Below are 16,343 nucleotides of genomic sequence, written 5' to 3'. Positions count from 1 at the left end.
AGCATAATATCTAAGTCACTGCTGCCTCTAACTGCTGATCTCATCAGATTTGGTGGAGTCACCACTGTGCTTCCCACTGTTCTCCGTGGTGAAGGCTCTGACATGAGGAAGCAAAGCCCTGCCTCTATCAATATGGCCGCCTCCACACTGAGCAGAACATGCCATGGGTTTTCAGCAATAGGGGAAAGATCTGCCGCAGAGAGACTATAGGTAATGTATAGGGGGCGCTAGTGGATAAACTAATTTAGTAAAAACTAGTGATACAACAAAAGTTAAATGGCAGAAAAATTCCACCTATATCGAGAAGATCACCCTTTTCTGCCATTTAACTTTTGTTGTGTTTTTTTACATTCGGACTTTGCTATTATCACTATTTTTTTTATGTGCGTCATCACCTTTGTTCTACACAGCATTTTTTATGTATACTAGTCTCTTTAGTGTTGTGAGATTCTTTGACATTTTTTTGCTATTGAGACAATGTTGTATCACTAGTTTTTACTAAATTAGTTTAGCCACTAGCGCCCCCTATACATTACCAATCTCTATTGATCGTTTTTTTCAATCGGGGGCAGCTTACTATTAATATTTTATTCACTATTTTTATTTCTCTATTTTGGCACAGAGTTTTTCACTCTAGCAGAGAGACTATAGGCAATACTGGTGACTAGTCGTTTGACCTTGCCTGCCTGTTTTGGGCTCACCTGTCAGAGTTCAGTTGCTCTTGAAGTCTGCCTATCATTCTGAACAATCAGAAATTGTGTAGCAGCAGAAAAAAAAAAATGGAGCACAGGATATTAGTCCTGATGCCAAAAAAGGTACAGACAGGCATTGAGATGAAGACAATGGGTATGAGGTTTAGCAAAAGAAAATTTGGTAGGGCTGACACCACTTAGTCCAAAAAAAACAAAACAAAACTGTCTTTTCAGCCCACAATGAAAAAATAAGATATGGGTGCATTTCTGGCAGGTCATCTGTTTTTTTTTTTTTTGTAGATGCAAGGTTTTAAAGGAATAAAATACTGGGGAACATGCATTTGTTGCACAAATGTACTACAAGTGTGTTTTTTTTTAACATACACTTTAATATCTATAACAAGGGTTGCCTCTCCTCAAATAACATGTTGATTTCACAAACAGTTTCAGAATAGAGTGCCCAGCCTGCCAGGTAAGCATGTCTAGACAAGCTCTCCCGCCTTGCAAAAACCTAGAAGCCATTCCATAAATCCACATCTCCTCCCTCCAGTTCTAGTGCCTGGAGATGACTAGCTGGATCTGCAGGCAGGGAGAGGCTCGTAGCAGAACAATGGAGATAAACTTTGTACAAATAAGCTTTGGACTTGCATTAATAGCAACGTATTAACTACAAAGAATTGGCACCAATACGAATACTCAACAATAGAATATTAGGTTTACTGCCAGGAACACGAGTCATTTTACTTGAATGCAGTGGGACACAAAATATACAGATTGAAGCCATCCAAAGCAGTTACCGTACGTCAATTAAAATCTTAGTCCACCACAAGTTTGTTTTATGTTACTGGTGCCCTAACCATCACCTTTTTATCTCTCTGGTAGCCACGCATTACAATCAGAATGCAATAGCTGTACAATTTGTTTTTAGATTTATTAAAACTATGTATTATGGGCCTACCTAAGCACCCATTCAGTGCCAGTTCACACTACTGCGCTCTGTGAGATTGCATGCGATACGCACCACATTGCAAATCACGTGATGTCTGTGCAATGCGATTTCAGCCATACAGATCATATGGCTGATATCGCATTCGGATCAAAATCGCACAGGACCCTTTTTTGGTCTGCCCCAGAATCAGATCGCATGGGTGTGAACACCCATGCAATCCGATTCATGTCGGAACTGACAGTTCGCAGTGTGATATGCAAGCCAAAGGGGCGTCATTAACAATGTATTGACACTCCTGGCAGTTTGCATAAAATCTGGCCTGTTAGTGGGTCCGGAGGACAGGAGTTAAGAACCACTGCTCTAGAGCCATTTTAAAATGGCACTGGGAGAACAGCTATTTGTTTCAGTGCCGTTTTAAACCGGTCCCAATAGTTGGCCACTTCTGTGGGGTTCAGTCTGGAACCACCACCAGTCAGTGACAGACTTCATTGAGTGCTAATGATCAGTTCCTGGGCTTCAGATACTATTATAGATCAGTGTTTCTCAACTCCAGTCCTCAAGGTGCACCAACCGGTCATGTTTACAGGATTTCCACTATTTTGCACAGGTGATTTGATCAGTTTCATTGCCTTAGTAATTACCACAGCAGTTTCATCTGAGGGAAATCCTGAAAACATGACCTGTTGGTGCGCCTTGAGGACTGGAGTTGAGAAACACTGTTATAGATCACTCCATAAAAGCAAATGGAAACACTCAGCTTCCACATAGTGTTTACATCAGAGGCATAATAAAGTGACGGTGTGTTGGGGTACCTTTAAAGTCCTCAGAGAAGTCCAGACTAAGCTTTTTAGGCTGGGCTTCACCTAAGGGTCTTAAGAGTGCAATTCGTTTTGCACTCCTGTGACCCGGTCTGAAGTCTGCTTTCCGTTGACGTCACAGGAATCAGTCAAAGTAGCGCGTCATCCCGACTTCCAAAGTCTGGATCCGCCAGCTGCCTTGACTGAAGGCAGTCTCAGCGAGCCGCTGACAGGCCCCTCCCCAGCTCAGCATTCCAATGAGCGTGTAGGATCAGAGCCTGACTGACAGGCAGCATCTCTCTGCTTGGGGAGAGATCAGAGCCATCACTGGTGTTTCGTGGCTCGGTTTTCAGTGCACAGCTGCAGCATCAGTCTGATGCTGCATCCACCTAGGTAAGTATGAATATATTAAAAAAAAAAAAAAAAAAAAAAAAAAAAAACACTTCTCTTTTGAAGCTGAACTTTACCCATAACAACTAGATAAAAAAAAAGTGTTCTGTAGTAAGAAACATACCATTCCACATTAATAATTATGCTATAAAAATTACCATGAGCCTCCAGCATTTTTCCTATTTCTGCTTGCCGATGTCTGACATTTTGCTAAAGCTCAGAGCCCATGAACAGCAGTAAATCTTTAGGCTGTCAGCAGATCGGTCTCTACAAATTCGGCACAGTGCTTGAACAGAGAGCAACTGATCATGTGCAGAGCAGGGTGAGGTAGTGGATTACTTTTTTAAACAGTATAGCCACTTATGTTTAATGTTTTACATAGCTATACCTGTACACCTGAAGTGATCTAGCAGGACTTAATTTTCTGACTAAAGTTCCACATTAAAAGTCCATTGCCATTTTTTAATCCAAGTGTGAGTTGCAGCAGTATCTGTAATAATTGGTAATTACAGAGAAAAGGGGATAAGATGTTAAATGTTGGTGTTGGATCAAGCTACATTGCGTATAAGGGGCTATTATATTGTGTAGAACACATGGAAGCAATAGGTTTCCGAATGGCTTCATTTTTCAAGTGAAACACCCAAAGCTTAAAGTTCCACCCAAATATGGAGCTTCCGATTCAAGCGAAGGTGACCCCCTGACATGCCACATTTGGCATGTCATTTTTCTGGGGGGGGGGGGGGGGGGGGGGGAGCAGATAGCCTCTTTTTAGGGGCATCCAGCTCCCACTTCCTCCCGGGGCTCCATGGAGCCGGAAAAAATTTCACCTCTCCCCCCTCCCTGCAATCTTCTAGGACACGTCACAGGTCCCAGAAGATTGCCCGGTGCAGCGCGACTCATGAATGCGCAGTGCGTGCCCGGCTGTGAAGCCACAGCTGGGCACCAACAGTCACAATGCCAGGGGAGGGGAGCGGGGCTTCGTTCGCCCGCATCGCTGGACCGTGGGACAGGTGAGCATCTGATTATTAAAAGTCAGCAGCTACACTTTTTGTAGCTGCTGACTTTTATATGGGTGGAACTCCACTTTGATGTCAAATTTTATCTTTGTACATGCAAACATTTTTGCCAGGAGCTCCCCCTAACATTTTTTTTGTTTAAGCAAATGTTCCGTGGGAAAAAAAAAAAAATCTTATTTTTAGATATCATGTATAGAATACAACTTTTATATTTTCATATATGTAAAACGAAGGCAGTAAGGCTTAACAAAAAATATGGCAGAAATTGGGTACTTTATAAATTCCTAAGGCCCTGTTCACATGTGCGGAGGATCCGTATTCAGCCATCCGCTTGCTCAGCAGGGGTCGCTCCGTTGATCCCGCTGAGCCGGGGGATGACAAGTCCGTCTGCACACTGGACAGGGACGGACCTGTCAGATCTCCACTCTCCTCTATGGGGGGGATCGGATGATGTCCGTTTTCATCCGAACGACGGATGGAAAATAGGGTTTCCATCCGTCTGGAATTTGCAGAGCGGATTGAATGTCAGCGGACATGTCACCGTTGACATCAGTCGCTCCATAGAGATGTATGGAGCGACCATTCAGGTCTGCTGAAAAAACTGACAGGCGGATCTGAACGGTCCGCACGTGTGAAAGGGCCCTTAGAGATATCAGCTGACAGTGCAGGTTTGTGGACTAAACAACATTTTCAGATATGTTTGCTGGGAAACTAAAAAGCAACTGGGCCTGACTATAGAACAGTTGTGCCCATTGTCTTCTATAGTAATTTTAGACTGTAAACTCTAACGAGCAGAGCCTTCCCATTCCTCCTGTATTGAATTGTCCTGTAACTGTACTGTCTGCCCTCATGTTGTAAAGCGCTGTGCAGACTTTTGGTGCTATATAAATCCCGTATAATATTAATCAATAGCTAATTGGCCATAACTCTGCTCCACTGATCACAGATGGTTGTAAACAACTAGTAATCACTACCTGTATGGCTATGAGGGGCAGCACACAGCACCAACATGTTGCTGCATGTACGAGGGTCTAAGGCCTAGTTCACACCTATGTGGTTTTTAGTGCATTTTCAGTTTTGCAGAAACACACTACAGTCTATTTCACATAGTTTTCCATGGATGTAGTTCACATGTGTGCATTTTATGGAAAAGGCCAAGGACTGTTTTCTGGTTTTTGGTTCCGTAGACTTCAACGGATCAAACGTGCATTGAAAAATGCACCTGCAATATGCACACTGCAACCTGCATAGGTGTGAATAAGGCTTTAAGACTAAGTTCACACTTATGCATTTTCAGTTTTGCAGGACCTCACTACAGACTTTTAACATGATTTCCTATGGGTCATATTCACATCTCTATTTTCAACCAGTGCTGTTTTTGGGTAGGGTCAGGGACATTTTTGCCTGCAGCAGATTGTGTTCTTGGTTCTGTAGGCTTCAATGGAAACACAGTGTTTGCGTTTTTAATGCATTTCTGCTGTGCTTTTGCTGGTTTGGCCCACATAACAGACACATCCAAAAAACGCAAAATGCATCAAAAACACATGAAAAAAGTAAGTGAAAAAAAAACGTATCAAGCGCGGCCTGCATAGCTGTGAATCTAGCCCAAATTCTGTTCCGTTAGCATGCACCTGCAAACTTTTTTGTGGGTAAAATATTGCAATGTGTTCTTACAGTTCATCCACTCTAGGCTGCTACGCCTAGATATGAACTGCAAACAGAGCAAGGTAACCGTTTGCCCTGCTGTTTAAGTAATCAGGTCTAAGTATACCTAACACTTTGAGTGATATGAAGGTCTACCAGTGGACCAGGGAATGAAGGTTTGGCCCAAGTGGGCAGCAATTACAAATCTGGCTCTGAACTTGATTAGTCATGGCAAGCCACGATCAATAGCTGCCAATTTTTAGTCACATGGCTCACACGAGAGACGCTGTCTGTGTAGTTTTTGGCCTAAAGTTGGCTCGTTTGCTGCTGTCAATCTGTCTAAGTCTGACAACAATATAAAAATGTATGCATTGTAGGTTGGGTTGTAACTACTGCATTCTCTGTCTCATTCTAGAGCTTGCCAAAAGCTTGTCAAAGTTACAGCCGCCACTCACTGAGATCTGTATTTAAACACACCCTGAAGGTGCTTTAAGGGCAAATGCATGCTAAATCTGATCCTTTTTACATTAGCATTTAGCAAATATTTAAACAATGTCCATGTGCATAGGGCCCCAAGACAGCAGCTCATTTTTATATTATTCCTTTCCCCCCCAGCATAAAAAAAAGTGAAAAAAGAAACATTTTTGTAAGGATGACGTTTTATTAGAATAAAATTCTTCCTTAAGAACTCCTGTAAAAAAAAAATGGTTTTACTGTAATTTGATCATTTTTAAACACCTATTTGTGCACCTTTTTGTTTTGCAATAAGAATGTATCAGAGGTAAATTAAGGGGTGAAAGTTTATGCTCTTTGTTTAAAGATGAACTTCAGGCAAATTTAAGTCATAAATTAATGCAGCTCTTTCTTAACGTGTCCTTAAATGTATTTTTTAAATGCAAGCAGTGCAAGTACCGGACATCAGCCTCTTACAGTTCACTATACAGCAGGGCGCAGACTGGGAGAGGGAGGGAAAGGACAAGCAACCAAACAGGTGTACTGTGATCATATGCTAACAAGATACATACTGATAGGAGAGAGCAGAGTGACAGAGAAATGAGCCATAAATCTGCTTCTTCACCTCTCACTGTTCAATTACAGGCTGGGGAAGGGCAAGACCTGTGAATGTTAATTAGCTGTAGCAGAAAAAAAAACAACAAAAAAAAAACAGATCTCCTGCCCTGCAGGATAAGGATATGTTGTGTCGCAGAGCTTTGTAAATTTCAGGACTGGTTGGACAGAACTACAAATCCTATCATGGGTAAAACAGCTCTTGTATATGTATTTTTATCTTGATTTAAGCCTTTGCCCTGAGTTCAGCTTTAAATCCTGCTATAATATACCAAACTGGCAAGTTACAGAGGGTTGCAATCATTTCAGTCTAACAAGATTTGTAATGTTTCAGAATATCTCGTTATTGCATTAACAATCACAGTGTTCTGGCCCCTTTGCATGCCATCGCCATATACAACCAGCGGTAAAAACCCTGGAAGACACTAGAGCATTAGGTTAGCCATTTTATTTACAGATTCACGATATCCTCACTTTCTCCCCCCCCCCCTCCCCCATTCACAATCTTACATTTTATCTGAAGTGAAAAATAACCAATAGACTTTTTTAAAGAAAGAATCTTTCCTTTCTGTTTACAGCATAAATATCATATAAATCTTTTTACAATACAATCGTCATAAGCTTTACTCTATAGGTCTCAGTCTACACAAATTTTTTTTTTTTTTTAAATGTCATATAAGCCACTGGTACAAAATTTGACACCTTTGAATCCAGAGACCTCTGGAATGTTCTATGGATTTCTCTGTATTTAAAGGGTTAATAAACTCATTTTGGAATGTTTACAAATTCTTAGTAAAGAGTTCTCATAATTGGTTATTTGGGTGGCCCCAAAATCTGAAACTTTGTTTCAGTGATAAAAAACAAAAAAAACAAAAGGATTTTTTAATCCCAAAGATTAACCATGTAGATCTGTTCTCTGCTAGATAGGAGAGCATGGAGAGTAACATAAAGGTCCTCCTATCCAGCATAGAAGAGCTTGTTTGTTCTTTTTTTTATTATTAGTTATTTAATCAATACAAAAAAATAATTCATTGTAAATATATAATATATATTTATACATATTCTGAATATATTTACATTTATATCCAACAGCGATAATGCTGTATATGTGCTCTGGTGAAGAATGGAAGGGATTTGAGTGCTGGAATATATTTTCTCAAAATATTACAAAATTAACAAGAAAGGCAAAAATATAAGTGTTTTAGCCTTGAGTCCACTGAAAGCAGTCTTGGTGAGGCAATGGCGGTGTATCTGGCTTTGCCACAGCCGAAGTGACGGACTTTTTCCCCCCTATCGCTGACCAGGCAGAATCTTCCTGCTGTCTTTGCAAGTGCTTGGTCCGGGGGTGGTGATCCATGTGGTTCTCCTGTAATGTTATGTTCCCATCATTGGATTGGTAGGAGAATATACTGTGGAGTCTTCCCTGTAATCTCTCCTGCCTAATACCTTCTGCTCTATAGAGAGGTCCTTGTTTCTCGGCGTTCTGCAGAATCTGTCAGCATTATCAGCAGTCTGTTAAAGTGGCCCGCAGAACGCAAGATGCCTCATGTTTTTACCCCATTTACATGCTTGAATTTGGGGAGGCAGGGTTCATGTGGCATGGGGTCAGGGGAGAACACAGAATCATCCCCAGATGATGAAGCAGAGCAGGAAGAGTCTGGGAAGCTTGGAGAATACTGCTCCAGAGGGACGCTGAGCTCGAGGTATTCCTGTAGAGGAAACAGAGAAAGATGCCCATTAGAACAACCAAAACAGGTGGAACGTGTAACATGTTCCAAAGGTGAACTTATCCCTTAAGTTTTTTTTTTTCTCAGAAGCCATTTAACATTTTATACTGAGTGATTTAGACATAAAAGATTTACAGGATTATTGTAACAGACTCTTTAGCTAGTCTTTGACATGCATTAGCAAACTTTGATTTCTTTGCTAACCTCGTTGGTGGTTAGTGTGAGGATGCGGTCCAAGTCCTCCACCAGCTGTTTGAAGGTAGGCCTTTGTGTGGAAGCGGCATGCCAACAGTCTCTCATCATCATGTACCTGGAGAAAAGAAGATGCACCATTGTGAGGTCTGGTCAGACAGCAAGCACTCCATAAGGACATAAAGTACAACACAAGACCAGTAAATCATCGGTATGTGCCAAGTCGGGTAATGTATTAAGAGACACTAATCAATGAGCCCAGAAATACTCAGTAAAATGATATATAGAGGAAACAGAGATAATAGATGTATCTGCCGCTCCCAGCTTTGATTCCAAGTGTCATTAATCAGAATGACTTAATATCAGACAGGCGGCTAACACAAAACATAAGAAAAATGTGGGATTTCTAATCTATTCTGCCCACATTGGAAAGAGTTTAAATGACTGCTTGCATGCTATGTCTTAGAAATGTGAATCTAATGCACCTTTCTAAACAGTGTGCACATACTGTAATGACAAAAAATGACATGCACAATGATTAGGTGATTACAGAAGAAAAAAAAAAATTATTATTATTATATCACCGATAGCTACTGCAAAGGTGTGTTTACAACGTGGAAAGCAGAAACCATGACTAGTGCCAGGCTGCTTACAACTGAAAAAGATTTCTTAAAACTTGACTCCAGGGAAAACCCATCAAATACCCAAATTAAATACAAACAAGGAAAATTGGTTTAGCTTTAAAGATGTATATATCTATCTTGTTCCAAGATATACACAACTCTGCCACATAGCACAGCTAGGGAAATAACACCACTTACAATTATGAAATACAGTGGTGTCATTTTTGTCCCCACCAGTCTGCACACTGGACACTGAAATAGCAGGAGCAGATTAGTGACATTATTCCTCGGTTCTTTCCATCAACATTTTCATACAGGAGACCTGATTGGCTCACAACCCTGCTCTTCCTGCCTTACAGCAAAACTATATGTGCAGTAATGTCCCAGAAATGTAATTCCCTTTTACATACAATCTCAAAGATGCAATTTGATAGGAGATGCACCAAATTGGTATGAGATCCTGAGCAGGATGAGAGAGTGCCAATAAAAATAATTTACCTTAAAGATATAACCTAGAGATTATCTTATTTAAGATCCAAAAGGCCAATAGGTAGCACATAGGGAGAGGGGCTGCATTAAGTGTAGATAGATAGATATCTAGATATATCTCTATCTCTATCTATCCACATACATACATACATACATACATACATACATACATACATATACACACACATACATACAGTGGGGACGGAAATTATTCAGACCCCCTTAAATTTTTCACTCTTTGTTATATTGCAGCCATTTGCTAAAATCATTTAAGTTCATTTTTTCCTCATTAATGTACACACAGCACCCCATATTGACAGAAAAACACAGAATTGTTGACATTTTTGCAGATTTATTAAAAAAGAAACTGAAATATCACATGGTCCTAAGTATTCAGACCCTTTGCTCAGTATTTAGTAGAAGCACCCTTTTGATCTAATACAGCCATGAGTCTTTTTGGGAAAGATGCAACAAGTTTTTCAACCTGGATTTGGGGATCCTCTGCCATTCCTCCTTGCAGATCCTCTCCAGTTCTGTCAGGTTGGATGGTAAACGTTGGTGGACAGCTATTTTTAGGTCTCTCCAGAGATGCTCAATTGGGCTTAAGTCAGGGCTCTGGCTGGGCCATTCAAGAACAGTCACGGAGTTGTTGTGAAGCCACTCCTTCGTTATTTTAGCTGTGTGCTTAGGGTCATTGTCTTGTTGGAAGGTAAACCTTCGGCCCAGTCTGAGGTCCTGAGCACTCTGGAGAAGGTTTTCGTCCAGGATATCCCTGTACTTGGCCACATTCATCTTTCCCTCGATTGCAACCAGTTGTCCTGTCCCTGCAGCTGAAAAACACGCCCACAGCAGGATGCTGCCACCACCATGCTTCACTGTTGGGACTGTATTGGACAGGTGATGAGCAGTGCCTGGTTTTCTCCACACATACCGCTTAGAATCAAGGACAAAAAGTTCTATCTTGGTCTCATCAGACCAGAGAATCTGTAGAATCTATCTCAAGGATGATCAGAAGAAAAGGACAGCACCTGAGTTAAATATATGAGTGTCACAGCAAAGGGTCTGAATACTTAGGACCATGTGATATTTCGGTTTTTCTTTTTTTAAAAATCTGCAAAAATGTCAACAATTCTGTGTTTTTCTGTCAATATGGGGTGCTGTGTGTACATTAGTGAGGAAAAAAATGAACTTAAATGATTTTAGCAAATTGCTGCAATATAACAGAGTGAAAAATGTAAGGGGTCTGAATACTTTCCATCCCCACTGTGTGTGCATGTATGTATGTATATATACACACACACACACACACATACACATACATATATATATATATATATATATATATATATATATATATATATATATATATATATATATATATATATATATATATATATATATATATATATATATACACACACACACATATACATACACACACAGTGCCTTGCAAGAGTATTCACCCCCACCCCCCTTGGCATTTTTTGTGTTTTGTTGCCTCACAACCTGGAATTAACATGGATTGTTTGAGGATTTGCATCATTTAATTTAAAGAACATGCCCACAACTTTGAAGATTTTTTTTTTTTTTTAAATTGTGAAGCAAACAACAAATAGGACAAAATAACACAAAAAAATCAATGTGCATAACTATTCACCCCCTAAAGTCAATACTTTGTAAAGCCACCTTTTGCGGCTATCACAGCTCCAAGTCGCTTTGGATAAGTCTCTATGAGTTTGCAACATCTTATCACTGGGATTTTTGCCCATTCCTCCTTGCAAAACTGCTCCAGCTCCTTCAAGTTAGATGGTTTGCGCTTGTGAACAGCAATCTTTAAGTCTGACCACAGATTTTCTATTGGAGTGAGGTCTGGGCTTTGACTAGGCCATTCCAACACATTTACATGTTTCCCCTTAAACCACTCAAGTGTTGCTTTAGTAGTGTGTTTGGGGTCATTGTCCTGCTGGAAGGTGAACCTCCATCCTAGCCTCAAATCACACACAGAGTGGTACAGGTTTTGCTCAAGAATATCCCTGTATTTAGCTCCATCCATCTTTCCCTCAACTCTGACCAGTTTCCCAGTCCCAGCTGCTGAAAAACATCCCCACAGCATGATACTGCCACCACCATGTTTCACTGTGGGGATGGTGTTCTTTGGGTGATGTGATGGGTTTGCGCCAGACATAGCATTTTCTTTGATGGCCAAAAAGTTCAATTTTAGTCTCATCAGACCAGAGCACATTTTGGGAGTCTCCAACATGCCTTTTCGCAAACTCAAAACGTGCCATTTTGTTTTTTGCTGAAAGTAATGGCTTTCTTCTGGCCACTCTGCCATAAAGCCCAACTCTATGGATCGTACGGCTTATTGTTGTCCTATGTACAGATACTCCAGTCTCTGCTGTGAAACTCTGCAGCTCCTCCAGGGTTACCTTAGGTCCCTGTGCTGCCCCTCTGATTAATGCCCTCCTTGCCCGGTCCGTGAGTTTTGGTGTGCGGTCATCTCTGCTGTTGTGCCATGTTCTTTCCATTTGGTTATGATCGATTTGATGGTGCTCCTAGGGATCATCAAAGATTTGGATATTTTTTTTTTTATAACCCAACTCTGACTTGTACTTCTCAACAACATTGTCCTTTACTTGTTTGGAGAGTTCCTCGGTCTTCATGGCAGTGTTTGGTTAGTGGTGCCCCTTGCTTCGGTGTTGCAGCCTCTGGGGCCTTTCAAAAAGGTGTGTATATGTAATGACAGATCATGTGACACTTAGATTGTACACAGGTGGACATAATTTCACTATTTTTGTGACTTCTGAAGGTAATTGGTTGCACCAGAGCTTTTTATGGGCTTCGTAACAAAGGGGGTGAATATATACGCACATGCCAATTATCAGTTTTTTTATTTCTGAAAAATAGTTTTATGTATATATTTTTCTAATTTTACTTCACCAACTTAGACTATTGTGTTCTGATCCATCACATATAATTCAGATTAAAAAAAACATTACAGGCTGTAATGTAACAAAATAGGTAAAAAGCCAAGGGGGTGAATACTTTTGCAAGGAACTGTATATATACACACATATGTATGTATGTATGTATGTATGTATGTATGTATGTATGTCTGTATGTATGTCTGTATGTATACACACACACACACACACACACACACACATATATATACACACACAAAATGGTGCCCTTATGTCAGCTCCACCAATTATTTTTATTGGAACGCCGTCTTCATATTAGGCATCTATTTAAGACACTATGAGCGACTTTCTTTATTCTTGCCCATTAATCATTAACATCTCTCATATATTTGGGTAGGTTATGCCTTTGTTCTCTGCACATAACTATATGAAGGGCTGCACCATAGTCAACTGACTTTTTTTGGATATGTTTTAGAGATATATACATCTCCAAAACACGTCCAAAAAAAAACAAAATCTGTTATACACACTATATTACCAAAAGTATTGGGACACCTGCCTTTCTACGCACATAAAAACTTTAATGGCGTCTGAGTCTGTAGGGTTCAATATTGAGTTGGCCCACCCTTTGCAACTATAGCAGCTTTAAATCTTCTGGGTGGGCTGTCCACAAGGTTTAGGAGTATGTCTATGGGAATTTTTGACCTTTCTTCTAGAAGAGCATTTGCGAGGTCAGGCACGGATGTATCTCGCAGTCTTTAATTCATCCCAAAGGTGATCTATTGGGTTGAGGTCAGGACTCTGTGCAGGCCAGTCAAGTTCCTCCACCCGAAACTCGCTAATCCAGGTCTTTATGGTCCTTGCTTTGTGCACGGCCATGTTGGAACAGGAAGGGGCCATCCCCAAACTGTTCTCAAGTTATGAGCATGAAATTGTCTTGGTATGCTTAAGAGTTCCCTTCACTGGAACAAAGGGACTAAGCCCAACCCCCCGAAAAATAACCCCACACCATAACCCCCCACCACCAAATGCCTGGGCCCAGTGCACAAAGCAAGGTCCATAATAACATGGATAAGTGAGCTTGGGGTGGAGAAACTTTGGGATGAATTAGAGCATAGAATGCGAGCCAGGCCTTCTCGTCCACATTAGTGCCTGACCTAACAAATGGCCTTCTGGAAGAATGGTCAAACACTCAGACACAATCCTAAACCTTGTGGACAGCCTTCCCAGAAGAGTTGAAGCTACCCACTATTTTCTTGACTTTCGGTCCGTGGTCTTTGGTGTGTCTGTCCCTGGCCATGATTAACATGCAGTATCATTTATAGACAGTTCTTCTTGTGTTTCAGTATGCGAGTATACAATCAATGTCATGATAACGATAACGGAAGCTGTAACTTATCTAATTATTAATAAATGTATGTATTCCCTAGTTTTTAAGGACTCCTGAAGAGGAGACATATGGTGAAACACATTGTGACCAGTGGGATTTCTCTTTTTACCTCCTACAGACACAGAACCTCAAAGTTTTGAGGATTACTGTATTCTATTTTTGCTATACGTTAGTTATATTCGCTATAGATACTGTATGAGATAATATTAATTAAGGTAATATTAATTGATATAAGTGAATATTAAAGTGCAATGGTGCAAATGATGTCCATGATAGTGAACCATATAAATCAATACAATGCACACCGATCATTAAGAAAAATGTCCAGTATATCAATAATACACAAAATGTCCATATGATAAAATAAGTGAATAACTTCATGAAATAAATTCCTGGGGCACTGTGAAGGGAATCATTCATGAATAGTGAAGTAAAAAAGCCAGTGACCACCCTTATTCAGGGGGGTCATACAAGGCTTGTTGGATCTGTGATCCGTTGGAGAAGTGACTGGAGCCTGGAGCGATAACCCAATATGCTGGGCCTTCACCACCAGATGATATAAACAAGCGCTAGGCGATTTTTTTTTTTTTTTTAACTTCACTATTCATGAATGATTCACTTCACAGTGCACCAGGAATTTATTTCATGAACTCAAGTTACTATCATGGACATCATTTGCACCATTGCACATTAATATTCACTTATATCAATATTACCTTAATTAATATCTCATATCTATAGAGCTGCACTTTTTTTGCTATATATATATCTGCTTTTGTGCCTACTATCTGGGTTAGAGTGCATAGCTGCTGAATGTCATTGTGGTTTATTTAGCGCAATTTCTTTTATTCTTTATCTTGTTTTTTAGTCATATGATATGGATGCATACTTATTTGGATGAAGTCTGGTCTGTTAGGAGTTTACCATACGGTATATTTGAGGCCTGATACAGGGGAATAGCAAACATATCTCACCATTTTATTTTCTTGTGTTGTATACAATAAAATGTTATGCTCTTTTAATAGTTGTGGTTGTAATTTTTTTCCTGAGAGTTTTGGCACAGAATAAGTCCAACTTTTTTCTTTATTTTGTGTGTTCATATTCCCCTTTACATGAATTGGCTCATTGCTTTTTCCAGAAATCTGCACAGAGCTTGAGGTGGAATTTCTGGGATTCCCTTCCTACTCAACTTTTCTGCAGCAAGTTTTCATCTCGAGAGACATGCTGGCAATATATCCAGACAAATACTTTAGGTGCAGTGTTTTAGGATTACAAATCTGGTACTACTAAAATTATAGCAGGTAGACCATCCCACTTATTATTCAATTTAAGGAAGTGCAGTGGCATGCTTTCTACATAACAGAAACAAGTAAGAATTTGCAATGATGTTTGCAAAAAAAAAGTTCAATGTATAGAACAGCTCTCACACTGCTTAAAGGGGTTGTAAACACATGTTTTTTCACCTTAATGCACCCTATGCATTAGGGTGAAAAAAACTTCTGACACTGGCTCTTCTTCCTCTCTGCCGGGGTTCTCGGCTCTTGACTGGATAGATTGATATCAGTGCAGCCATTGGATCCCGCTGCTGTCAATCAAACCCAATGATGCGGGGGCCGGGAAGCGGGGCCAAGTCCGACATTCTGTGTCTAAGCACACAAATGCTGGACTCGGGAGCGCGCCCACAAGAAATCTGCAAGAAATCCGTGTGTTTGTCAGTGTCCATATGGGAAAGTGAATCAAATGGGAGTGGTTTCATAATTATCAATCAGCTGCACCACCTGCAGGACACCAATGAGGAAAGCTGCTGGGCTTGCATCCCTTTGGGCCTGGTTCACACCTATGCATTTTTTAGCATGTCTTCAGTTTTGCAGCAACACACTACAGTCTATTTAAAGTGGTTTCCTATGGGTGTAGTTCACATCTGTGCATTTTATGGAAAGGGCCAGGGACTTTTTTTCTAGCTTTTGGTTCCATAGACTTCAATTGATCAAAAGTGTGTATTGAAAGACGCAAAATGCACCTGAAATATGCAGACTGCAACCTGCATAGGTGTAAACCAGGCCTTAGACATGATTTCCTTATGAGAGTAGAACACCAAAAATAACATTTTTGTTGCAGGGGATGCCTGATTGATGACTTGTATCTTAGTGCAGACTTATGGGAAAATCAGTAAGCCAATCACATAAGCAGGAAAGGATGTTTCTGGGGGGCATTCTGTACACATTCTGTGTACAGAACCCCTCCAGGTAGCCATATTGCATTTTCAGAAAATTACAGAGCTGCATATTGAAAAGGAAAGGTCATTTTTGACAACATTCAATAACAATATGACTTGTATTGCAATTGCATACGCTATATTTTTTCTTTGCCATTTTATTTATTATATTAATAATAATATTTATTATTTATAAACCAGTAAATCATGTAGTTATTTAAATGGTG

The 16,343-nt window shown here is 40.2% G+C and overlaps 1 protein-coding gene across 5 annotated transcripts in view; it reads right to left on the bottom strand.

Annotated features, from left to right (window-relative positions):
- Positions 1–6,129: 6,129 nt before the first annotated feature.
- The window catches only part of FGFR2 (fibroblast growth factor receptor 2), a 134,149-nt gene continuing 123,935 nt past the window's right edge, over positions 6,130–16,343 (bottom strand). For all 5 annotated transcript variants that reach the window (XM_073596228.1, XM_073596230.1, XM_073596229.1 and 2 more), the window contains 2 exons: positions 8,488–8,593; positions 6,130–8,265 (listed from right to left, as the gene is read on the bottom strand). In XM_073596228.1, the coding sequence (XP_073452329.1) occupies positions 8,101–8,265; positions 8,488–8,593 (271 nt within the window). In that variant the 3' untranslated portion in view covers positions 6,130–8,100. The remainder of the gene's footprint in view (positions 8,266–8,487; positions 8,594–16,343) is intronic.

This window comes from Aquarana catesbeiana, linkage group LG08 (genome assembly GCF_042186555.1).
Source record: "Aquarana catesbeiana isolate 2022-GZ linkage group LG08, ASM4218655v1, whole genome shotgun sequence".
Lineage (NCBI taxonomy): Eukaryota > Metazoa > Chordata > Amphibia > Anura > Ranidae > Aquarana > Aquarana catesbeiana.
This window is presented reverse-complemented; position numbering and strand designations above follow the sequence as displayed.